This window comes from Leucoraja erinacea, chromosome 28, assembly GCF_028641065.1.
Source record: "Leucoraja erinacea ecotype New England chromosome 28, Leri_hhj_1, whole genome shotgun sequence".
Lineage (NCBI taxonomy): Eukaryota > Metazoa > Chordata > Chondrichthyes > Rajiformes > Rajidae > Leucoraja > Leucoraja erinaceus.
Window position 1 is genome coordinate 32,179,196 of NC_073404.1, and position 26,267 is coordinate 32,205,462.

Below are 26,267 nucleotides of genomic sequence, written 5' to 3' on the forward strand. Positions count from 1 at the left end.
GCTGGAGCCTCCGTTAGTCTAACGGAGAGTTACTGTCATTTATTATTTGTGGGATCTGGCTGCTCACTTTATTTGTCATTTTCACAAACCAAAACTTACTTAGTTCTTTAAGACATCTTTTCATGAAACCTGAAGTAAGGAGGGAGGCCGAGCGCCGTGGGGGAGTGAGGGAGCGCCGTGGGGGGGGGGGGGGGGGGGGGGTGAGGGGGGCGCCGTGGGGGGGGGGGGGGGGGGGGGGGGGAGTGAGGGAGCGCCGTGGGGGGGGGTGAGGGAGCGCCGTGGGGGGGGGAGTGAGGGAGCGCCGTGGGGGGGGGGGGAGTGGAGGGAGCGCCGTGGGGGGGGGGGGGGAGGGGGTGGGGAGCGCCGTGGGGGGGGGGGGGGGGGGGGAGGGAGCGCCGTGGGGGGGGGGGGGAGGGAGGGGGGGGGGGGGGGGGGGGGGGGGGGGGGGGGGGGGGGGGGGGGAGGGGGGGTGAGAGGGGGGGGGGGGGGGGGGGGGGGTGGGGGGGGGGTGAGGGGGGCGGGGGGTGGGGGGGGGGGGGGGGGGGGGAGTGAGGGAGCGCCGTGGGGGGGGGGGGGGGGGGGGGGGTGAGGGAGGGAGCGCCGTGGGGGGGGGGGGGGGGGGAGTGAGGGAGCGCCGTGGGGGGGGGGGGAGGGAGGGGACTGATCCGTCACTCATCCCCATCTTGTGGCGGCGTGGACTCAAAATGGCGGCGCCGCTCCCGGGACCGGGGTGTTGGCGGTGAAGGATTCCGGCTCTCGCGCTCTCTCTCTGTGGCGGAGAGTAGTTGTCTCCGTGCGGGTGGAGGGAACGGGCCCGGCCGTGTGTGGGTACCGGCCCGGCGGGTGGAGGGAGCGGGCCCGGCCGTGTGTAGGCCCCGACCCGGCCGTGTGCGGGTACCGGCCCGGCGGGTGGAGAGAGCGGGCCCGGCCGTGTGTGGGTACCGGCCCGGCCGTGTGTGGGTACCGGCCCTGCCGTGTGTGGGTACCGGCCCTGCCGTGTGTGGGTACCGGCCCGGCCGTGTGTAGGCCCCGACCCGGCCGTGTGTAGGCCCCGACCCGGCCGTGTGCGGGTACCGGGGCCGTGTGTGGGTACCGGCCCTGCCGTGTGTGGGTACCGGCCCGGCGGGTGGAGGGAACGGGCCCGGCCGTGTGTAGGCCCCGACCCGGCCGTGTGCGGGTACCGGCCCGGCGGGTGGAGGGAGCGGGCCCGGAGGCCCCTACAGCCGCGGCTGAAGCTGAAGCAGAAACATGGACCGGCTGGCGCCGTTTGTCAGTAAGTTAAAGTAGCCGCCCCTGGATACCGCGGACATTTGCTGCCGAGCTCAGGCTTTCATTCTCGGACACTCGAGATGTCCTAGTGCTGGTGTCAGGGGATAGGAGTGCGAGATAGACCAGCCATGATTGAATGGACTGAATGGCCCAATTCTACTATCCCTTATGATCCTCTATAGCAAACGTGGGTCCCCCAGGCTCCCATATGTGTTCCTCACCCGCGTGTCCTCTGTATCTCGGAGTTCTGCTCTCCCTCTTCCCCAGCCCGAACAAGGACAGTTAAGGGCCTGTCCCACTCTCACGACATTTTTTACTCGTGGACATTTTTCATCATGCTAGAAAACGCCCCGACCTACTTGATGCCACGAGTACCCACGACTAGCATCACGGCATGCTACGACCTTGTGACGACCATGCTGCGGAATTAGGTCGTGAAAGTGGGACGTGCCCTTTAGACACAAAATTGCTGGAGTATCTCAGCGGGACAGGCAGCATCTCTGGAGAGAAGGAATGGGTGACGTTTCTGGTGGAGACCCTTCTTCAGACTGGTTAGGTATAAGGGAAACGAGAGATATAGACGGATAACTGGAGCGAAATCGCTTGGGCAGCTTACAGCCAAGTGGTATGAAATTTGATTTCTCTCACTTTAGGTAGCCCTGGCATTCCCTCACTCTCTATCCCTCCCCACCCAGTCGCATTAGCTTCTCATTTTCACCCAACAAACAGCTAACAATGGCCTGTTTCCTTTATCATCATTCTTTTTTGCATTTCATTCAGTGTTCTTTATCTCTCCACATCACAGTCTATATCTCTCGTTTCCCTAATCAGTCTGAAGAAGGGTCTCAATCCGAAACGTCACCCATTCTTTCTCTCCAGAGATGCTGCCTGTCCTGCTGAGTTACTCAGCATTTTGTGTCTAGATTCGGTTTAAACCAGCATTTGCATTTCCTTCTTACACAAGGACAGAGTTCTATGGTCCTCACCTTTCACCCTACCAGCCTCAGCATCCAAAACATCATCCTCAGACACTTCCCTCTGCTCCAACGGGATCCCACCACGAGCCACATCTCCACCTATTTATGCAGAGACAGCTCCCTCTGCAACTCTTTGGTTCACTCATCCCTTCCCACCTACACCACCCCCTCTCCAGGTACCTTCCCCTGCAACCGCAGGAGATGCAACACCTGTTCCTACACCTCTATCCAGGGATCCCAGCAGCCCTTCCAGGTGAGGCAGAGCTTCACATGCACCTCCTCCAACTTATGAATAAAAATCGTAAGTCCCATTTTTCGATTGGAAATATGCCCTTGCTACTACTTCATGTTGCATAGCTAAAATGTTGCTGACAATGATAGACACCAGATTGTCAGAGCTTTTAAAAACAAGTTTAGCAAGAACATTTACTCATGTCAATTTAATAATATACTAGAGATAATTTGTGGAGTTACTGAATCAGACCCAACAGTTCCATGTTTGCATGTGTGGAAAACTGAGTGAGAGTATCCAATGTATTGCAGTTTTATTATATTTAGAGTTGGCTTTATTTCAGGTGACCCATTTGACCAGCCACCTTGTCGTGGTTGCTCTTCCTACCTAATGGAACCCTACATAAAGTGTGCGGATTGTGGACCTCCTCCTTTGCTGATATGCTTACAGGTACTCTGCAATATTCATGATGCTGGAAAGATGTGATTCCTTGCTGTAAATTGTACTTTATTACATGTGCACTGCAGTTTATCCATGGATGTTGTAGTCCAAGATAATGTATTGAAGTAGTTATGGTATTAAGAAATCTTCATTGATTTATATTGAGAAATATATATCCTGCTATATGAAAAGTGTCTGGGGTGTCTTCATGTCCAAACTGTAACTTTTCCTCCTATTTACAACAAACAGTCCTTATCCTGATTTGCTGATTCATATGCTTGCAAGATCTGGCACAATCCCATCTCAAATGTTTTATCCATCAAATATATCTATAAAATATGTAACTACTGAGTAAGTAATTACTATCTGCATAAATACCGTTTCTACACCACTTGTGTCAAGTGGCTCCTTGCAGTGCAATGTTCTAATAAAGATCAGTCTTTGTTTACACGGCTACTCGTGATTTCAAAACTAATCATTGCTTGTAAATTTCATTGCACGTAGATTGTAGCTACTATATTTATTTTTAGGTATTCCTATGTTTTAATCTTTTTCAAGCAGATACATTAGTTGCATTTCAAAGACTGCAGTGGTGTAGAAGGGTCTCGCCCTGAAACGCCACCCATTCCTTCTCTCCAGAAGCTGCCTGTCCCGCTGAGATACTCCAACGTTTTGTATCTATCTTCAGTGTAAACCAGCATCTGCAGTTCCTTCCTACATAAAACCCTCCTGGGATAAATAAAGTTATATCGTATCGAGATATAATGCGTCAAAGAATGCAGTTTGAAAATTATTTTTCTTGTTTATAGTGCTTTACCAGAGGGTTTGAGTACAAGAAACATCAAAGTGATCATAGTTATGAAATAATGGTAAGTACAGTGATTTGTATTCTCCCATACATGGCTATGGAAATTAGTTCTAGCCACTTCCTAAACTAGGGAAATAAATTTATCATTCAGAGGAAGCAATTTCATTCATACTTTACTGCTTTAGATATAAAGTAGAATGCAGATTGAAGACATCCTATTTGACTTTCTATAGGTTCTTTCCCGGGATAGAAAGATCAAATGATAGAGGGACACAAAGGCCTCAACCCAAAACGTCACCTATCCATGTCTCCAAAGATGCTGCCTGAGTCGTTGAGTTACTCCAGCACTCTGTCCTTTTTGTGTATTAACCAGCATCTGCAGTTCTTCGTTTCTAAATACTAGAGAGCATAGGTTTAAGCTGAGCGGGACAAAGTTTATAGAAGATATATGGGCATGTTTTCTCACAAAGGGTGGTGGGTGTATGGAACAAGCTGCCAGAGGAGTCGTCAAGTCAAGTTTATTCGTCACATACACTTTGGACGGTATGCGAACTGCAACGGGTCCATGTTGTGAGGGAGGAAGGCGCAAATGTGTTTCTTCACCAGCCTCTCAAAGCATTTCATGACTACCGAGGTAAGGGCCACCGGACGGTAGTCATTCAGACAGGCTGGAGAGGCATTTTTTGGTAGTGGTACAATGATGGATTTTTTGAAGCAGGCAGGGACCACGGACTTGTCCAAGGAGAGGTTGAATATTGTAGTGAGCACCAGAGCTAGCTGCATAGCACAGCACTTGAGTACTCGCCCCGAAATGCCATCGGGGCCTGCAGCTTTCCTCGTGTTCACCCGTGCCTCCTCACGTCGTGCTCGGACAGCGAGAATGTGTGCACATTCCTCCCTGCAGCTTCAGTAACCAGCCCGCTGGCGGTATTGTCGATTGTCGGCAGACCTGGGGTGGTGTTGCCCATCTCGAAACGAGCGTAAAAGGAGTTCAGGTCATCAGCTAGGGAGGTGCCGGCACTTGCGGATGAGGGTGGGGTGCTCCGGTAGTTGGTTACAGTCCGTAGCCCCTGCCACAGGCGTCTGGTGTCCTGCTGCTCTATCTGTGTCTCCATCTTGTCCCTGTACCTCCTTTTTGCGTCCTTCACCGCCCTTCGCAGGAGGCAGTTGAGGCTAGGATTATTCCATCATTTAAGAAGCAGTTAGACAGGTACATGGATAGGACAAGTTTGGAGGGATATGGACCAAATGCGGGCAGGTGGGACTATTATAGCTGGGACATGTTGGCCGGTGTGGGCAGGTTGGGCCGAATGGCCTGTTTCCACACTGTATCACTATGACTAAGTTTTTACACATAAGGTGGCGAGTGTCTGGAACAATCTGCCAGGGGTGGTGGTGAAGGCTTATATGATAGGGAAATTTAAGAGGATTTGGGATTGGCACATGGATATGCAATGAATGAAGGGATCTGGACTATACACAGGTAGATGGCATTGTGTTTGGCACAGACATTGTGGGCCGAAGGGCCTGTTCTTGTGCGATACTGTTCTATGTTTTTGACAGACTTAATGCTCTTTGAAACTTTTGGAGTGTAATATCTTGTGTAAAATAGGTACAGTTAATTCATTCATTCAGATCATCCAGAGGATAATAAGTTTTTCAATTTATCCACCTCTTGCTCTTTCAGTCAGGCATTGACTGACAACTGTGATTTCCGTACTTAAACTTTGGAAGGAATGAGGCAAATAATGCTGGGTGTAAATAGCTTTATTTTTTTTTTTTCCCATTACCAATACACAGACATCTGACTTTCCCATTTTGGATCCAAACTGGAGAGCTCAAGAGGAGATGGCATTACTTGAGGCTGTGATGGACTGTGGTTTTGGAAACTGGTAACATCATTAATCTTTCACTTGCAATGAAACTAATTTGAGCAAACGTTGATAGATTATTTTCATACGTGGATGTTTTCATGACCATAGTGGAGACATTCAACTCTTCACTATTCCCTGCTTCTATCTTTAGTTTACTTTATTGTCACGTGTACTGAGGTACAGTGAAACCACAGCAGCCCGTTTCTTTTACCCTTTCTGGTTAAAGAGTGTTCCTTTCAAATACTCTTTGCTAATCACGAACGCAGTAAGTTACCAATGCTCTGTACTGAAGGGTCTGTCACAGAAGACACCATTCAGTGACAGTGCTGTAATTGCAAACCTTTCCATGATACCAGTAAATGTTCCCAGTCTTTCCTGTTTTAATAGACAATAGGTGCAGGAGTAGGCCATTCTGCCCTTCGAGCCAGCACCGCCATTCAATGTGATCATGGCTAATCATCCCCAATCAGTACCCCATTCCTGCGTTCTCCCCATATCCCCTGACTCCGCTATCTTTAAGAGCCCTATCTAGCTCTCTCTTGAAAGTATCAAGAGAACCTGCCTCCACCGCCCTGAGGCAGAGAATTCCACAGATTAAAATGAGCCCCGGTCCTGGAGTTACATTCATCACTGGTGATGAGTTTAACCCATATCTTGTGTTTAAGATATTTGCTGTTTTATACCAATGCTCAGAACCCAAAGGAATACTTGTTTCTCATTCCTTAATATATTTCACTGACCACAAAGTAATTATAAAAAAGATGAATTGATAATGTAAATACATATTATTCAATGTCTTCCCCTTGTATTCAAGGGGAATACCACTCTAAACTTCTATGCTTCATTTATTTAAGTTACTTGTGCACTTTAAAAGCACATTGATACCATGAAGGAACAATATTTTAAGGGCTTGTTATCAGAATACAGCTCGGCACACGAACATGCCGACAGCGTCAGTGCCTACACGTGATCGATATCCCTCCATAACCATGTGCCTGTCTGAAAGCCTCGTAAACGGCACTGTGGTATCTGCCTCTACCTCCAACCCTGGCAGCGCGTTCCAGATACCCTTCGTTCTCTATGTTTAAAACTATACCTTGCCCACACATCTCCTGTAAACCTTTCTCTCTTCGCACCTTAATTCTATTACCGCTAGAATTTGACATTTCCGCTCTGGGTAAAAAGATTCTGACTACCCTATCTTTGCCTCTCACAATCTTACATACTTCTTTTTGAAGGTACACAAAAATGCTGGAGAAACTCAGCGGGTGCAGCAGCATCTATGGAGCGAAGGAGATGGGTAACGTTTCGGGCCGAAACCCTTCTTCAGACTGGTCTTGAATACTTCTTTTTGATCTCCTTTCACTTCCGATGCTCCAGAGAAAACAGTTGACGTTTGTCCAGATTTCTGCCCTCTAATCCAGGTAGCACCAGGGCAAACCTCTCTCAAGTCTCCATGTCCTTCCTATAGTGTGGCAGCCACGACTGCACAAGATATTCCAAATGCAGCCTAAACAAAGTTTTGTAAAGCTGTCTGAAGAAAGATTCCGACCCAAAACGTCACCTATTCCTTTTCTCTGGGGATGCTACTTGACCTGAGCTACTCCAGCGTTTTGTGTCTATCTTCGGTATAAACCAGCATCTGCAGTTCCTTCCTACATATAGCTATGTTGTGTAATCAATCTGAGTACTGGCCCTGTATTCTGCAGGTCTTGCCTGCTTATATTCTGGCAATTCAAGCATTTGGCCCATTCCTTGTGCATTTACATTGTCCAATACCTTCAAAGCTTCTCATTTCCAATTCTAATTAATTCCATTCAAGCCGATTTTCAGTGCATTACAAAAAAAACTCATCAACCACGCATGGTATCTTCAGCAGCTATCAAATTAACTTGAGGAAACAGTGACATTTGGTTTTCTTCCCACTCCTGCACCATTGCCTGCATGGAATCTTCAAAAGATCTATTCTTGCCTTTTAATACTGATCTACTATGAATATCCAATGGTACCCACCTTAATCTGACAACCACCTCCTTCCTGATCCGTGGTATTTGTGATTTCAAATCAGTTCGTGCCCCTGCCCTGCCCTTCCCAAAATGAGTAACTAGATCTGTAGGAATTGAGATCTCTGCTTTTGCACTTCAGACATTGAGCGTGTTTTTTAATCACCATGATTTATGTTGCTTTTTCATAATTGCCTGTCCAAACTTTTAAGATAATGTTTTGGTTCTGAAGAAGGGTCCCAACCCAAAAATGTGACCGATCCCTGTCCTCCAGAGACCGATCCCTGTCCTCGCTGAGTTGCTCCAGTACATTTTGTCTTAAAACCCAGTGCTTGGACCAGACGTATAGTTCAACAACCTTGTTATCTTTTGTGCTCGTATATGTTGGTCCTGGTTAATCAATGCCTTGATCCTTTTCAAAGCATTCAGTGAACTTGTCCCTCATTATCTCTGCAACCTCCAGTGTCTCCAGGCTATCTGTGGTTATGCCCTGAGCATCCCTGATTTTAATCTCCTCCATTTGACAGCTATTTCTGCCAGGATGTTTCTCCCCAAATGTCTGCACTTTCCCATGTCTCTACTTTATTCTACAGTTTAAAACTTACCCTTTTGACCAACATCATGTGTATTAATATCCTTCTGTTTATTTTGTTGTGAAATGCTTTGGTATGTTTTTACCAAATGAACGCTGCTATACAGAACAAATGTCATTTGATGTCAAATCTTAATAATGTTCTTCTGAGAGAACTTGAAGCACATGGCGATGTTGAAGGCACTATATAAATGCAGCAACAGTAACACCATTGTAACTCACAACTTTTTGAGTAGAATTAGGCAGAAATGTTTGGTGCGTTAGCACAACAATCGTACCCAGTTACCCACAGTTTATTGCTTTGCTCATCATTATAGAAACAAACATTACGCATGTTAACCATGGTTTTTCACAAAACCTTTCTTGAAGGCAAGATGTGGCCAACCAGATGCGTACAAAATCCAAGGAAGATTGTGAGAAGCACTACATGAAACATTTTGTTAACAATCCACTGTTTTCCTCGACGTTGCTGAGTTTGAAGCAGTCTGAAGAATCCAAAGATCTTGATACGGCAATCACATTCAGACGTACGTATCACTGCAATTGAAAGTAGAAAAGTGTGGGCAAAAAAAGCCAAACTGGCAATTGACAAAAACAAAGGCTTTTTTTGTGGCTTGGGTCCAAGGAATTCCTATGATTGGTTGAGCTACATGAATCTGAAGAAGTCCTGGTCTCTGCTAGAGTTTGCAGTGCCACAGTTGAGTTTCTGTAGATACTGACACTTGGTACCTTCCTCTTTGCTCTACATCTTCTTCTTGAATTTGGCTAGATTGGAGTTATGTATAATATTATCTGATTTGATTGGATAGCATGCAAAAAATATCTTGGTACACATGACGATAATAATGTTGCGAGATGATGAAAGGACAAAGATGCCAGGCTTGTAGGACATTAGATGGTGACTTAACCAGGCTTCATACCCTGTGATGCACATCCCATTAACGGTTTATTGACACCATTATGTTGGAGTATTTGGGCTTCAAGTCGTACCTTCTGCAGCCTAATACATGAACTTGCAGGAACTCCTAGCCTTGTACAGTCTGATCCACATTTCAACAGTTCAATGGAAGTTCAACTGTTACTTTATTGTCACATATATTATGATACAATGAAATGCTCTGTCAATCATACGTAAGTAAAATATTGCAAAGTGAAGTGTAAAAAAGATGACTTGTTCTGAGGCAGCGCACCAACAATTGCCAACAGTTGCCAACGTCAACTCATAGCTTTCAAGTATCGTTCATCAAAAATATCAACTCTTGGTTAAAACCCTGTTGTGATGATGAGAGGTGATCTTACAGAGCTGTATAAGATTATGTGGAGGATAGAAAGGGGGAATGCACAGGAGTCTTTTACCCAGAGTAGGGAATCATGAACCAAAGGAAATAGGTTTAAGGTGAGAGGGGAGACATTTGATAAGAACCAGAGGCTGAGGATTTAAGAGGAACCTGAGGGGCAGCATTTTCACAAGGGTGATAGACACAAAAAGCTGGAGTAACTCATCCTGACAGGCCGCATCTCTGGAGAGAAGGAATGGGTGGCGTTTTGGGTCGAGACCCTTCGTCTGAAGAAGGGTCTTGATCCGAAACGTCGCGCATTCCTTCTCTAACGATGCGACCTGTCCCACTGAGTTACTCCAGCTTTTTGTGTCTATGTTCGGTTTAAACCAGCATCTGCAGTTCCTTCTTACACTTTTTTTCACATGGGTGGTGGGTATATGGAATGAGCTGCCAGAAGAGGTAGTTGAGCCAGGTACTATAACAACATTTAAAAGGCATTTAGACAGGTACATGGATAGGAAAGGTTTAGAGATATGGGCCAAACAAGAGCAGGTGGGACTTGTGTAGATGGGATATGTTGGTTGGCACGGCAAGTTGGGCCAAAGGGTTTGTTTCCCAGCTGTATGACTCTACAAGAGAGAAATAAAATATTAATTTCCTTTGAGCACCTTTCTTCAAAGCATCACGAAGGACTGCAGCAATTGTGTGATGTTTTGCAGCATTGAGCATGAATATTTACATTATTAACTGGCACATCGTTATTATAAAGTAAATGGTGGCTTGTTTCTCACGGACTGCAGCATCTGATGAGCCGCCTCGGCCAGCATTTGATTCGGCGCTCTCCAGGGACATGGCGGGATATATGCCAGCTCGAGCAGACTTTGTTGAGGCAAGTCATTTGCCTTAACTGGATTTGAGAATCACTATCAAAATGATGTATTCAATAGAGGGTTGGATAATTACAGGAGAGAGACATAAATTAAAGGATACATGGTTAGAGAAAGCAGGATGGGCAGAGTGTGTGTGGGGCGTAAACACCAAGAGTCAAGAGTGTGTTATTGTCATATGTCCCAGATAGGACAATGACATTCTTGCTTGCTGCAGCACAACAGAATATGTAAACCTAGTACATAACGGGAGTAATCAGTAGTTGGGCAGGCTGGCTTATATCGGATTGTAAATCCTGTAATACTACCTGTAAAATCACTATGAACAATGTTGTGAATACTGACCTCTGGTCTGATAATTCCTTTCCTTTCACTCAGTTGGAATTCTATTTTGGCATAAGCTAGCCTCACAATGTGTGTCCCTCCCTCTCTTCCCCCCGCCCCCCAAAGTGAAGGACATTTGTATGCACGTCATCAGGTAGCAGAGAACCTTTGTAATGTTTAGTATACGTCCGTATGATTGACACTGGCATCAATATTGTGGGCATTGAGTGGCTGTCACAATGGGTAGATGAGCACCTGATGAACAGTGGAAGACTGCAATACAGCATGGGACCAGCGTGTTTATCTTGGCTGCCGTTCAGTATTAGCCGTTTGTGCCTCTGTTCACGGAGGGCTGCAGGGAAAAGGTTGGGAACCACAGGCCAGTGAGCCTAACATTTGTGGTCGGAAAGTTACTAGAGCGTATTCTGAGGGATAAGATATACAGGCACTTGAGGCTGATTTGAGATGGTCAGAGCGGTTTTGTATGTGGGAGGTTGTGTCTCACGAATCTGAATTAGTTTTTTGAAGATGAGACCAAAAAGGTTCATGAGGACAGAGCTGTCGATGTATATATGGACTTCAGAAAAACATTTGACAAGGACTCAAGGAGAGAAAGCTGAATGGATAGAAAATTGGCGTCATGGAAGAAAGCAGAGGGTGATGGTGGAAGTTTGCTTTTCAGACTGGAGGCCTGTGACTAGTGGTGTGCCTCCGGGTTCGGTGCTGGGCCCGTTACTGTTTGTCATCTATATCAATGATTTGGATGAGAACATACAGGGCAAGAATAGCAAGTTTGCAAATGACACTAAAGTAGGTGGTATTGTAGATAGTGAAGATGGTTGTCAAAAATAGCAGCAGAATCTTGATCGGTTGAGCAGGTGGGCTGAGGAATGGTTGCTGGAATTTAATGCATTTTGGGCAGTAACAAGGGCTGGACCTACACAGTGAGTGGTAGGGAATTGGAGAGTGTTGTAGAACAGAGGGATCTAGGAGTGCAGGGTACATAATTCTCAGAAAATGGCGTCACAGGTAGATAAGGTGGTCAAAAAAGCTTTTGGCACATTTGCCTTCATCAGTCGGAGTATTGAGTATAGAGGTTGGGAGGTCATGTTACAGTTGTATAAAACATTGGTGAGGCAACATTTAAAGTATTGTGTTCCGTTTTGGCAACCATGTTATAGGAAAGATGTTATCAAGTTGGAAAGACTGCAGAGAAGATTTATGAATAAGTTGCCAAGACTCGAGGGCCTGAGCTACAGGGGATACCACGGAGATGGGGAATCTAGACCTATAGAACATGGGTTTATGGTGAGGGGGCGAAAGATTTAATAGGAACCTTGGGGGTATCATTTGTACTCAAATGGTGGTGGGTTAATGCAGCAAGCTGTCAGGAGGTAGTTGAGGCAAGTGCTATCACAGTTTAAAAATCCATTTGGACAGGTACATGGATAGAAACATAGAAATTAGGTGCAGGAGTAGGCCATTCGGCCCTTCGAGCCTGCACCGCCATTCAATATGATCATGGCTGATCATCCAACTCAGTATCCCGTACCTGCCTTCTCTCCATACCCTCTGATCCCCTTAGCCACCAGGGCCACATCTAACTCCCTCTTAAATATAGCCAATGAACTGGCCTCGACTACCCTCTGTGGCAGAGAGTTCCAGAGATTCAGCACTCTCTGTGTGAAAAAAGTTCTTCTCATCTCGGTTTTAAAGGATTTTCCCCTTATCCTTAAGCTGTGACCCCTTGTCCTGGACTTCCCCAACATCGGGAACAAACTTCCTGCATCTAGCCTGTCCAACCCCCTTAAGAATTTTGTAAGTTTCTATAAGATCCCCTCTCAATCTCCTAAATTCTAGAGAGTATAAACCAAGTCTATCCAGTCTTTCTTCATAAGACAGTCCTGACATCCCAGGAATCAGTCTGGTGAACCTTCTCTGCACTCCCTCTATGGCACTAATGTCCTTCCTCAGATTTGGAGACCAAAACTGTCCGCAATACTCCAGGTGTGGTCTCACCAAGACCCTGTACAACTGCAGTAGAACCTCCCTGCTCCTATACTCAAATCCTTTTGCTATGAAAGTTAACATACCATTCGCTTTCTTCACTGCCTGCTGCACCTGCATGCCTACTTTCAATGACTGGTGTACTATGACACCCAGGTCTCGCTGCATCTCCCCTTTTCCTAGTCGGCCACCATATAGATAATAGTCTGCTTTCCTGTTTTTGCCACCAAAATGGATAACCTCACATTTATCCACATTATACTGCATCTGCCAAACATTTGCCCACTCACCCAGCCTATCCAAGTCACCTTGCAGTCTCCTAGCATCCTCCTCACAACCCCCCAGCTTAGTGTCATCCGCAAACTTGGAGATTTGGCCTTCAATTCCCTCATCCAGATCATTAATAGATATTGTAAATAGCTGGGGTCCCAGCACTGAGCCTTGCGGTACCCCACTAGTCGCTGCCTGCCATTGTGAAAAAGACCCGTTTACTCCTACTCTTTGCTTCCTGTTTGCCAGCCAGTTCTCTATCCACATCAATACTGAACCCCCAATGCCGTGTGCTTTAAGTTGGTATACTAATCTCTTATGTGGGACCTTGTCGAAAGCCTTCTGGAAGTCCAGATATAACACATCCACTGGTTCTCCCCTATCCACGCTACTAGTCACATCCTCGAAAAATTCTATAAGATTCGTCAGACATGATTTACCTTTCATAATTCCATGCTGACCTTGTCCAATGATTTCACCACTTTCCAAATGTGCTGCTATCCCATCTTTAATAACTGACTAGCAGTTTCCCCATAGGGTATAGGGTTGTTTATATTCTAGTTTATATAAGGTTTTTCATATTGAAAAATGAAAGTTACTGAAACCGCTGCATTTATCTCTTGCGCAGGAATTTGATAATTATGCAGAGTGGGACCTGAGGGACATTGACTTTGTAGAGGATGACTCTGATATTTTGCATGGTGAGTATTTTGATGGACAATTCCCTATTGCTAGCCCAGTAAACCCCAAAACTGCATCTAGTTTCCGTCATGCGTGAAAAACTTTCAAATTCCCCCCCCCCCCCCCCCTTTATAAAATTGTTTATAATTGTCCGTTTTGGTAAAATGCCAAAATACTGTATATTCTAGTGGAAATGAATTTAATACTATTGGGTTTAACTTGACAAATGGCTTGCATGACAAGCCAAATAGTTCTGGCTACAAACTGCCAAGAGGGTACTTGCTGATGACTGTGTTGCAGTGTGGCCCCAACCCTAATGCACACCCGACTTTGATGGAGCAACTTTACCTGAGGATGCAATTCTCACTAAAAAACTTTTCAAGAGAGACAAGATCTAATTTTTTCTGTGTTATCAGTTTATTTTGTAATTCGTCCTTCTTTTGTTAATATAGTGATTAGCAGGTTTTTGCTGAAGCGTTTCTCTTCATTTTTGTATTTTCACTTTGAGCAGCTTTGAAGCTTGCCGTGGTAGACATTTATCATTCCAGATTAAAAGAGCGGCAGCGAAGAAAAAAGTAAGTTCATACTGAATACTGAATTTGATCTTTTATATGCTTGGGTTTTTATTCTTCCAAAAATAATGTTCAAATCCAAACGAAACCAGAATGTATGCCTTTTCTGTCAGTTTGTTTATATCCTGCCTGTGTTCTTCCCTTCAAGGCAGAGTCCCACAGTACTGCCCCCCCCCCCCCCCCCACAATGGGCCACAATACTGCCTAAAACTTGATTTATTTCTTTCAAAGGGCACTTTCATCTCGCGTTTGTATGTTGTACCCGCCAACTACCAAGAACAAAAGAGTCATAGACAGGCCCTTCAGCCCAACTTGCCCTTACCGACCATCATGTCCCATCTTCACTAGTCATAGAGTGATACAGTGTGGAAACAGGCCCTTCAGCCCAACTTGCCCACACTGACCAACATGTCCCAGCTACACTAGTCCCACCTGCCTGTCCCACCAGAGTCTTTGACTTCTCGGCATACTTCGTGTGTTCTGGGAATGTTTACATTGCAAATGGCATTTGGGGAATAAAAACAAACTTGTATTTATATAATGCTCTTTGACCGTGGGATATCTCCGACTACACCATTGCTAATGAGGTATTCAGCCGTGTCCTACTCTAGGGACTGCCGGGGCATTGTACACAGTTGTTTCCATGTACTGATGGATCGGAAGCACATCATGCCTGTTGTTGGCACTTTCACATTGTGAAGCCACTACACCAGAAAGCATGCATTGCTATTCTAGTCTGCTCAGAGGATCTCTACAGCACCATTTTAGAGCTTTCAGTGTCGGCAGCCAGCACATATTGTATGAAATTTGTAATATCTAGCTTTGAGTATTGCGTCAAATCACCTTCCGTATTAACAGCAAAATAGTTTATCCATTTAAAGTTGTTTTTCATCGGCTCTGCACTAACACTGGTGATCTTTTACCCTTTCAGACAACGGTTCCCCACCTTGTCCAACCGTCCAAGATGCCCACATCCACGCTAGTCCCCACCTGCTGTGTTTGGCCAATATCCCTCAAAGCCTTGCCTATCCATATGCTGTTGTTTGAATTGTACTTGCGTTAGGGTTAGGGTTCGGTGAGAGGCTGATGTGTCTGAGCTCCGTGGGGAGCTTGGGCAGGCTTGGACTTTTTTTTGGAACAGAAGTGATCTTATAGAGTTGTATAAAATCATGAGGAGAATAGATGGGATGACTACAGAGTCTTTTACCCAGTGTAGGGCAACCAAGAATGAAAAGGCGTAGGTTTATGGTGAGAAGGTAAAGATTTAATATGTGAAATGTGTTGTTTATACCAGTAATGTAGAAAAAATATCTGACTGGAGCATTTTACATTCTACAGAATTTTGAGAGACCATGGGCTGATTAACCTCAGAAAATTTCAGAGTAAGTATAAACAGTAAGCAGTTTGCCAAATGCAAGCTCTGTAACAGATATGAATGGGGAGCAAGTGTATTTCATCCTGTACTGCACCTTAGAGTTATTTTCCTTTTGGTTGAAAATAACTCAATTTTACCACAGATTTCCACACTGTTAATGAAAGAGGACCTAAACTAACAACGATTCACTGCTGTTGGCAAGTTGTCAGCAATGGATTTTGGGAACCAAGTTGTGAATGAAATAAATACTAACTGCAGTGCCCACGCTGTGTATTCTGTATAGTGATTCATGCTTATCTCTGATCTCTTAATCTGCTAATTTCTTTGGTCATTATACTAGCAAAAAGATCTTTAGCTTTAGACAGTTGCTGTCCACGACCACTAATATAGCATTGATATGGGTATGCTTAACATTAAAGTGTTCTACATTATGAAAGTAGGGCAGTCAGTGTAGCTTTGTACACGGCAAGCCGTGTTTTACTGACGATTGGATTTTTTCAGGAGGTGGCGAAGGTGATCGGTGAGGGTGGGGGGGTGGATGTTGTCTGCGTGGGTTTTAGTAAGGCATTTGATAAAGTCCACCATGGCAGTGCTGATTTCCAGCTTGTTGCTTGCCCTGAAATTTAATTATATTATAAGTATATTTTGTATGGCTACTGAAAAAGAATAAATCGTTTTAGCAGAAATAATAGAGAAGGCCAGTGAAAATAGCTTGCTACTGAGATACTTAAACCGTAAGCCGTGATGAAATGTACATCAAGCAAATTAATGAAAACAACGTACAGAGCAATGGTGGGAAGCAGAAAGTGCAAGGCAGATGCATTTTCCAGACCAGCAGGTGATTTATTTTTAATTTGGGCTGATGATTGGCTCATTGCGTGTTTGTGAGTGCTTTATGGATTTGCACGCAGGTAGGAAATACGGGACCTGTTGAAGCTGTTTAATAAATGGCAGAATTCTAAAGCTTTGGGCCGTAGCTTTTCCTGGAATAATTTCATTTGCAGTTTAACTATTCAGAATTATCCATTTCTTCAATTGCAGTTCTTGAAAGAAGGTATCCTAAAGAAGTTCAAGACCTCTGTGAAGCAATGAGACACTTTGCAAGACTGGTCGGACCCACAGAGCACGACAAATTTATTGAAAGCCAAACATGTAGGTGGCACATGCATTCAATTGTTTTTATTTCTTTGGTAGATGCTTTTAAAGGCAAGGTGAGTGTTCATCTGCACATCAGTCTCAAATATTACATTCATTAAGAGATGAAAATGTTTTGTTTTTTCTATCATGGTCAGAATATCTCTATCAATCAATCAATCAACCTTTATTGTCATCGTGCAAGCAACAAGTACAGTGCAAAATGAAAAGACGTTTCCCAGTGAATAGCGGAGCATCGCACATGAAATTTAAAAACACTTCTCACATAATAACACTAAAAAAACAATCCAGTCCCTGATGGAACAGAATAAATAGTTAAAATCAGGTAAAAAAACACAATGTTAAAAACAGTAAACCAATCATAAAAAAATGTCCGGGGCCGCTGATTTGAGTGGCCAGTGCCAGTTATTAAAGTGTCCGTGCCAGCCGCAGAGTCAAGTCAAGTGACTGTGAGTGCAGAGTGACTGTTTAGCAGCCTCACAGCCTGTGGTAGGAAGCTGTTTAGCAGCCTCGTAGTCCGGGCTTTGATGCTTCGATATCTCTTGCCTGATGGCAAGAGATCCAGGTGTGTGTGGAGGGGGTGCAGTTTGTCCTTGGCAATTCTCTGTGCTTTCTTCAGACAGCGGCTCTGGAACAGTTCTTGTACCGAGGGTAGGGAGACGCCAATGATCCTCTCTGCTCCCCTCACTACCCTCTGCAGAGCCTTCCTGTCCGAGCAGTTGCAGGTGCAGTACCACGTATTGATGCAGTACGTGAGTACAGACTCCACCGTGCCCCTGTAGAAAGTCCTGAGGATGTTGGTGGGGAGTGATTTTAGTAATTTTAGTAACTTTAAATGCGGGAAAATATACAAAGACCATTGGGTTAGTTCTTTAGGACACAAGATAGAGAATTTGACAACCAATGTAGCAATGTGTTGGATCCCAGGTCTGACCCACCATGAGGTAGTTGGAATGAGAACATAGGGGGATGTGATGCTACTTAAACTACATGTTAACATTCCATTTCTGACACATTTTTTTCCACAGTGGATTTTGAACTCCGGAAGGAAATCAAGCGGTTGCAAGAATACAGACTGGCAGGAGTCTTCACATTTCGAGGTGAATTATTTGGGAAAGCTATTCAAAAAGTATTGTTACTCTAAATGGATCTGGGAAGAGAGGAAAGCTGTTGTTCAAGAGAATTTTGTCCAGTTAATGTGCCGTGAAATGAAGTGTGTCAATGTTTACATCATATATTCAAATTAAAGTTGTGCAATGATTTCAATTCAATTCAATTCAACTTTATTGTCATTGCACAAATACAAGTATAGGTACAACGAAATGCAGTTTACCGTCTGGTCATAGTCATAGTGCAAGATAGTAGAAGTAAAAATAAAAATACAAAATAAGCATACAATAAAAAATAAAAATACTGGTTAACAATGTGTGGTTTTGGGTTGGGATCCTTCTTCAGACAAATTATCAAATCTTTTTAAATGATTTATAAATGACATGTAACCTTTTAGTTAATTAATTTCATTTTTCAGAAACATCTGACATAACTATCTCAAATTATATTAACTCCTGAGGTGGCTACATGGTTAGTGTGTAGGCTATATGGATTGCTGCACTCTACGTGGTTAGTGTGTAGGCTATATGGATTGCTGCACGCTATCCACCACCCACTACTCTTTACAGCATTTTATTTTATGGACCAGGTCGTCAGGCTAAAACTAGAAGCATAATCTCAGGATATCAAATTGGCTGTTTAAGATTGAGACTCAAAACGTCATTACAGGTTATGAATCTGGAATCACTCAATCTAACGTTAAGGGTGATTTAGTGAAGTATTTTCAAGGCTGAGATTGATACTCCAATGAAATAGAGAGAGCTGATGATTGGACAAAGCAGATGAGTTCGAGGAGCAGCAATGACTGTTATGGCGTACTGATTCTACTTGCCTTACTCCATTTCAGTATGTGGAGATAAAAATGTTAGGAAGAAGGTAACGTTACTATTTCATTATAAACATGCACCAAGTTTTAGTATTTAAATTTAAAGTTCATGAATGAAATATTAATTTAGAATCAAGGGTATAAAAGGTATCTTAAAATACTATTTCTGCATGGTGGGCTGCTATGGAAGGTTAGATCGCATGGGATCCAAGGAGCGATAGCTGAATGGATAAACAATTAGCTTCATGGAAGGAAGCAGAGGGTGATGGTGAAAGGTTGCTTCTTGGACTTGAGGCCTGTGACTGGTGGTGTGCCTCGAGGTTCAGTGCCGGGTCTGTTACTGTTTGTCATCTACATCAATGATTTGGATGAGAACATACATGGCAAGATTAGCAAGTTTGCAGTTGATACAAAAGTGAGTGGTTTTGCAGATATTGACAATGGTTGTGAAAGATTGCAGCAGGATCTTAATTGATTGGCCAGGTGGGCGGAGGAATGGTTAATGGAATTTAATACAGAGAAATGTGAGGTGTTGCATTTTGGGCAGTGTAACAAGGGCAGGACCTACACAGTGTATGGTGGGCCTCTGGTTAGTGTTGTAGAGCAGACGGGTCTAGGAGTACAGGAGCATGGTTCCTTGAAGGTCGAGTCGCAGGTAGATATGGTGGTCAAAAAGGCTTTTGGCACTTTGGCCTTCATCAGTCAGAGTATTGAGTATAGAAGTTGGTAGGTCATGTTGCAGTTGTATAAGACGTTGGTGAGACCACATTTATAATACTTTGTTCAGTTCTGGGCATCATGTTATAGGAAAGATATTGTCAAGCTGGAAAGGGTACAGAGCAGATTTACGAGGAATTTGCCCGGGCTAGAGGGTCTGAGCTATAGGGAGAGGTTGAGTAGGCTAGGACTCTATTCCTTGGAATGCAAGAGGATGAGGGGGAATCTTATAGGTGTGTATAAAATCATGAGAGTAATAGATCGGGTGGATGCACAGTCTCTTGCCCAGAGTAGGTGAATCGAGGACATAGGTTCAAGGGGAAAAGATTTCATCTGAGGGGTAACTTTTCAGATTCAGATTCAGATTCAATTTTAATTGTCATTGTCAGTGTACAGTACAGAGACAACGAAATGCATTTAGCATCTCCCTTGAAGAGCGACATAGCAAACGATTTGAATAAAAAATAAATAATAAGTGTCCGGGGGGGTGATTGGCAGTCACCGAGGTACGTTGTTTAGTAGAGTGACAGCCGCCGGAAAGAAGCTTCACACAAAGGGCAGTGGATGCATGGAACGAGCTGCCAGAGGAGGTAGTTGAGGTTGGGATTATCCCAAAGTTTAAGAAACATTTAGACCAGTTCATGGATAGGACGGGTTTAGAGGAATTTGGGCCAAACTCGGGCAGGTGAGTCTAGTGTAGATGGGACAGGTTGGCTGGTGTGGGAAGTTGGGCCGAAGGGCCTGTTTCTGTGCTGTATGACTGACTTACTATTTTCTAAAATTACCTTTTTGCTACAACATAGATTTATTCACAAATAATACTATTTCCATGCGAGTTATATATGCACGATTGCAAAGTTGATGGACTACGTTTATTTGTGGAATAGCTCTGATTGCACTCTGCTCTTTGATCTGTTATCCAGGTGCTAGAGTGTACGACTGCCTGAAGGTGCATCGTGAGGAGGAACGACTGAAGCGGTGCATGCTGACGGACCTGCTGCAGTGCCTGCAGGACTCCACTGCCTGTCAGCAGTGGTTACACAGGCAAGCAGCAATGTGAGTCCTGTGTCTCATCCACCTGGGCTCACATCAGTGCAGTCTGCCCCACCACCCCAAACAATCGTGTCTGGGTCAGCTCCTCTTATCTCTCCATTCACTCATCCTTCAAGAATCAAAAGTTTATCTTTAAGTAACTCCCCACACACATCAGAAATGATCTTGGTCAGTTTCTTGCCCCCTCCATTCTTTGCTCTTGCCACCACTCTGATATAAGTTAATCTTTGTCTCATCTGGCCACAAGACCTTTTCCCAGAACTGTGGTTGCTCTTTTAAGTGCAGTGTAGCCTCTGTATTTCTGTTCGTGAAGTCTTCTACAGACAGTGGTCATTGACACATCCACACCCTACTCCTGAAGAGTGTTTTCTGATCTGTCGGACAGGTGTTTGGGGATTTTTCTTTACCGAGAGAATTCTTCTGTCATCAGGTGTCTTCCTTGGCCTGCCAGTCCCTTCGCGATTAATAAGTTCACAGGTGCTCTTTCTTCTTAATGATGTTCCAAACAGCTGATGTTGGTAAGCCTAAGGTTTGGCTGATGTCTCTTAACAGTTTTATTCTTGTTTCTCACTCAAAATGGCTTATTTGACTTTCATTGGCATGACTTCAAACATTCATTATAGTTATTATGGTCTGAAGAAGGGTTTCGGCCCGAAACGTTGCCTATTTCCTTCGCTCCATAGATGCTGCTGCACCCGCTGAGTTTCTCCAGCTTTTTTGTGTAACATTCATTATAGTTATCTGTCTTTATGCAGCTTCTTTCTACTTCTGTCTAGGTGAAGTACAAATGCAGCCTCTTGTGGTTTCAGTTTATGCTTTGAGCACCTAGTGTACTCCACCATTGGTCTGTACATGTTCACATTATGTGTGTATTTGTTGGGGTGATGCTATTACACAAATTCTGATGATTATAAAAGCTATATAGTTTAGAGGTGCAGTGTGGGATCAGGGAGCAGGCCCTTTGGTCACCATCCATCCATCACCCATTCACACTCGTGGCTCAAAGATTACAGGTCAGAGCGGAAGGAAACTAATTCATGAAGCAGACTCACTTTGCACATCTTGTGTTTGAATGTGGAATGCACTGCCTGCTCCCTAATGGCAGAAAGCTCCATTGCAGCCTCCAGAAGGGAGCTAGATAAATGTAATGAGGAAATCTTTGTCAAGGCTCTGGAGAAAGGGGCAGACGGGGAATGTTGGAGACAGCAAAGAGCCTCTGCTATGAACATTGTATAATTCAGATTCTGTGAAGTTGTGGCAGAGTTTAATGGACAAAAAGCAAGAGTTTGCTCTGTTCGAATCTTTTTAGATTCACATTTAAACAGCAACTTAATTTCCTGGAGAGAAGTTTTATGTTCTAGCAATGCACCAGGTTCATTATGTTTATATTGTTATTTTCAGTGATTCAGGAATAAACCCAGTGACACCAATACTTTCATCTGCAGGTGAGTAGCTGCTATTTATGAATGGGAACATGAAGTGCACCAGCTTCTCCCTAACTTCTCCCTTGCCCCAAAGTGTAAACATTCTCGCTGCAGAATGGAGTTGACAATATGTTAGAGGTTAGACTGTTGAACTAGCTTGTGTTTGGGTTCACATCTGCCCCACCATTAGTTGAAGTCATTCCTTCCGGATTACATTAGACACGTTTCATTGATCCAATAAACTAATTTGTCTCGGGTGCATTCTGAACAGCAACATCCTGTATGGCTTGTTTTTTAATGTATTTTGAAAATACTGCAAATAAAGACCAACTTAGTCAATCAAATTTCTATTCTATTCTATTCTGGGTCATATTATATTATAGACATTTACGGTCATAGTGCCATTCAACAAGCCAACTCGTCCATGCCGACCAGGATGCCCTATCTAGTCCAGTTTGTCCCATATCCCTCAATCCTTTCTATCCATGTTCATGTCCAGTTGTCTTTTAAATGTTGTTATAGTACCTGCCCCAGCTACCCCCTCTGGCAGCTTGTTGCATATACCCACCACCCTCTGTGAGAGATGTCAGTGTGATCTAAATAAGTGCCATCAGTTCCCTGCAACGTAGTGCAGACCGTTTATAGTACTGTCGATATCAGGGAAGTCCATTAGCTGCACTTGTGCAACTGCTGCAGATTAGTGGACTTTGAAATAGTCTAAACACCCACTTCAATTCCCAGTGATCCTCCTGTTCAGTGTTGTAACACACATGGCACCATTACCATGCTTCCTGTTCAGATAAATATTTGCTTTTCTTGTTTAGTTTGTCCTAATGACTTGCAGCAGTACGCAGGTTTCTGCTTAAATAGGAATAAGTTGTTCATCTTATCAAAACCCGTTGCCATAGCAGCTTAACTTCATGACAGCACAGAACGCCACAGGAGATCCTATTCAGATTCAAACTCCCTGTGGCTTTCAAGCTGCACACTGTCGTGGGGTAGACTGACACCACCCCCACCAAATCTTTGCGCATCACCGATCCCAATCCTGGAGTTTCCACGAGTCACTTTAATTTCATGTATCTTGTGTTTAATGACTGTTGGCAGATCAATTTCCCTCCTGGGATAAATAAAGTTCTATCATAGAGACATAGAAAATAGGTGCAGGAGGAGGCCGTTTGTGATTATGGCTGATCATCCACAATCAGTAACCTGTGCCTGCCTTCTCCCCATATCCCTTGATTCCGCTAGCCCCCTAGAGCTCTATCTAACTCTCTTTTAAATCCATCCAGTGAATTGGCCTCCACTGCCCTCAGTGGCAGAGAATTCCACAAATTCACAACTCTCTGGGTGAAAACGTTTTTTCTCGTCTCAGTTTTAAATGGCTTTCCCTTTATTCTTGGGCTGTGGCCCCGGGTTCTGGACTCTCCCAATATTGGGAACATTTTTCCTGCATCTAGCTTGTCCAGTCCTTTTATAATTTTATATGTTTCTATAAGATTCCCTCTCATCCTTCTAAATTCCAGTGAATGCAAGCCCAGTCTTTCCAATCTTTCCTCACATGACAGTCCTGCCATCCTGGGGATCAATCTTGTGAACCTACGCTGCATGGCCTCAATAGCAAGGATGTCCTTCCTCAAATTAGACCAAAACTGCACACAATACTCCAGGTGTGGTCTCACCAGAGCCCTGAACAACTGCAGTAGGACCTCTTTACTCCTATACTCAAATCCTCTTGTTATGAAGGCCAACATGCCATCAGCTTTCTTCACTCCCTGCTGTGTCGTATCGTAAAATATTGTCACCCAAGAAATTTTAACACCTATTTTAAAACTATTTTGGATTCATTTAGATTAATATAGTTCTGAAAGAATTGCAAGTAATATTTTCAGTTGAGCTTTTGTCTAGCTTTTCTTTTCCCCTCCTTTCCAGGCTGCAGAGCATGTTGTTAATCTTTCCCACCAATCTCATTTCCTTTATACGGGGAATTGCTCCTTACTACATCAGCTCCAGTTGAACAGAATTCTCCCAGGTGAGGTTTTACAAATGCATTCCCTCCGGAGAACTAAAGTTGTGTTTCACTGAGATAATCCCTGCATGTTGTAAATGTAGTTGGCATATTTCACAGCCATTGACAGTGATGGATCAGTCACTGCACCCAGAGTGTTGTGGAAATCTGCAGGTATGTGGACATCATCCCTATCCCAGTCAGAACAATGTCTGAAAGGAACATGAGTGGAGAAGCCATGGTGCTCTAAAGTATTGCTTCTCAGTGATATGTAATCTTCCCACCCATGAATATTGTTCCATGATACAGACTCTCTATTGTCCAACTGATTACTTTGCTATTACAGCAATAATCCTTTGCTCTCTTCTTTTCTCTCTTTTCCTCATTAATATTACCAATGGTACAGTGTTAGGATAGTTGTTTAATTTACCGTCGCTGGCACAATCAGTTTTATTGCCCGACATTACTGCCTTTGTCAAGGTGTTTCGTACAGAATTGATGTATGTTTTTACAAATGCATTCCTTCCGGAGAACTACAAAGTTTAACGTTTTGTACAGGGACAATTGTCCCAAACGCTGCTCTCGTTGCTCCTTCCATTCCCAATTGCACCATTTTAAATTCTCAGCGCAACTTGTATTCATTTACACGTTCACAACTAAATACTTTCAGTGGATGGTAAATTGCAGGCAGTTTCTACTCCGATCTGTCAGCTGTTGGAACTTTCCAACCAATGACAAGTAGCGAATCGCCTTTTTGTTGCACTCTTCTTTACTGAAATTCTGTTTTCCTTTTCTGTTATGGATGGAGCAGGTCGGAGAAATGCACCTCCACTGAACCTCACCGGCCTTCCCGGCACCGAGAAACTGAATGATAAGGAGAAAGAGGTACAGGCAAAGCTGTCTCTGCTGCTAACTCCGGGCAATATCAAATCCTAATATGGGCGGGCAAGGAAAAATTAATCAAATTTCACTTCAGTCACTTTCAGTCTATTCAGGCTTCTGTAGTTCCAACCAAAATGTTTTAAAAGTTAACCCTATAGTTTTTGCAATGTACGTCTCTTGCCTCTTGGAAGGTGAATTTCAACATAAAAATATTGCTGTTTTGAGAAAGATGTTTGAGGTATTTAATCGTTCAGTGTATCATTTTCTTCCTGTAATCAGAGGAAGTTTATGTAAGACTTTGAATATGTTGTATAATGTTGCTTATGGATGTTTTCTTCCTCCACTTGTCTCACAGCTGTGTCAGATGGTACGCCTCGTTCCCGGAGCATATTTGGAATACAAGTCGGCTTTAATGAACGAAAGCAGCAGGTTAGGTGGTTTGAAGCTAGCCCAAGCAAGGACTCTCATTAAAATAGATGTGAACAAAACAAGAAAGATCTATGATTTCCTGATTCGAGAAGGATATATTACTAAGGCGTGAATGGGCAAGGTGTTGAGGAATGAATGCTGCCTGTACAAGGCAGACTCACCCAGCAACTTCTCATTTCCTTTGTCAGTGATGTACAGAATGGAACAAAATAACCATGTCTTTTTATTTATTCTCTTCTTGTAAAAGATCGCAATTTGTGCTCTTTGTCAGTTCCTGGATCTTTTGTGTTTTGGTAAATGTAGTGCGAGTTCAATAAAATAAAATATGCTTTGATAAAGATATTTAAATGTTTTTGTTACCCAAACAGACTAAGTATCTGAGATTGAATTTGTTGTTTTAGATCATTTCTTGCATAAAATCCTAATTTCAGGAGATTTCAGTTAATGCAGTGTGCAAAGATGTCATGATCCCGGAGTTTAAATTTGCAACATTTAAAAGGAGAAAAACCTTTTAAGTCGAGGGCCATTCAACAGAATTGATGAGATTTCGGTTTCCAGATTCTTTGATCAAATTCACCTTGAAGTGAAGTTGTGGTGTGATCCCAACACGAGTAGTTTACTATTGTCACATGTACAGAGCTACAGTGAAAGGCATTTGCTGACTGCTATCCAGTGATTACAATTAAGCTGTCCACAGTGTACAGATACAGGATAAAGGGAATAACATTTAGTGCAAGGTAAAGTCTGATTAAAGATAGTTTGTTCCAGATTCCAACCAGCCTCTGGCTAAAAATAATTCTCCCTCCAATTCTCTGGTTTCAGATATCTCCCTATAGGGAAACGTTTTTATGATCCAATCTATCTATGCTCCTCACATTTTGTATCCCTCAGCCAGGAATGAAACAGAGTTGATATCAGAAACATCCCATGCGGAAACTGAAAGAAGAATCTGGTTTGGGGGATCAGCATAAACACTTGGAATCATTCACAAAGCTTTTTCACAATTAAAACAAAGCATAAGATTGTGAAACGCTGATAAAATTAAATAGTTGAATACAAATACACTTGATG

General features: G+C 43.8%; 1 protein-coding gene across 15 annotated transcripts; it reads left to right on the forward strand.

The window, feature by feature from the left end:
- tada2a (transcriptional adaptor 2A) lies at window positions 1–25,536 on the forward strand. 15 transcript variants are annotated; one of them, XR_008725747.1, is made up of 16 exons: window positions 1,111–1,273; window positions 2,822–2,928; window positions 3,729–3,788; window positions 5,528–5,619; window positions 8,566–8,723; window positions 10,277–10,365; window positions 13,593–13,665; window positions 14,157–14,220; window positions 15,556–15,599; window positions 16,634–16,744; window positions 17,776–17,847; window positions 20,324–20,456; window positions 21,855–21,898; window positions 23,810–23,909; window positions 24,697–24,770; window positions 25,123–25,184. XR_008725747.1 is itself a non-coding variant. In XM_055658204.1 (15 exons), exons 2-15 carry the CDS (start codon window positions 2,869–2,871, stop codon window positions 25,306–25,308), a joined length of 1,275 nt encoding a protein of 424 aa, XP_055514179.1. In that variant the 5' UTR covers window positions 1–134; window positions 2,822–2,868; the 3' UTR covers window positions 25,309–25,536. The 15 variants fall into 15 exon arrangements, 11 of the variants coding, with proteins under 11 accessions (XP_055514179.1, XP_055514173.1, XP_055514175.1 ...); XR_008725750.1 differs by having other exon boundaries at window positions 20,324–20,444; XM_055658204.1 differs by lacking the exons at window positions 1,111–1,273; window positions 23,810–23,909 and adding an exon at window positions 1–134 and having other exon boundaries at window positions 21,855–21,897; window positions 24,681–24,770; window positions 25,123–25,536.
- Window positions 25,537–26,267: the final 731 nt, after the last annotated feature.

Excerpts from the sequence above, each read along its gene's own strand:
- tada2a (XM_055658196.1), top strand. The coding sequence starts at position 1,249 with ATGGACCGGCTGGCGCCGTTTGTCA. Across the intron at positions 3,789-5,527 it reads ATCATAGTTATGAAATAATG|ACATCTGACTTTCCCATTTT; the intron begins GTAAGTACAGTG and ends ACCAATACACAG. Across the intron at positions 21,898-24,680 it reads CACCAATACTTTCATCTGCA|GTTATGGATGGAGCAGGTCG; the intron begins GGTGAGTAGCTG and ends TTTTCCTTTTCT.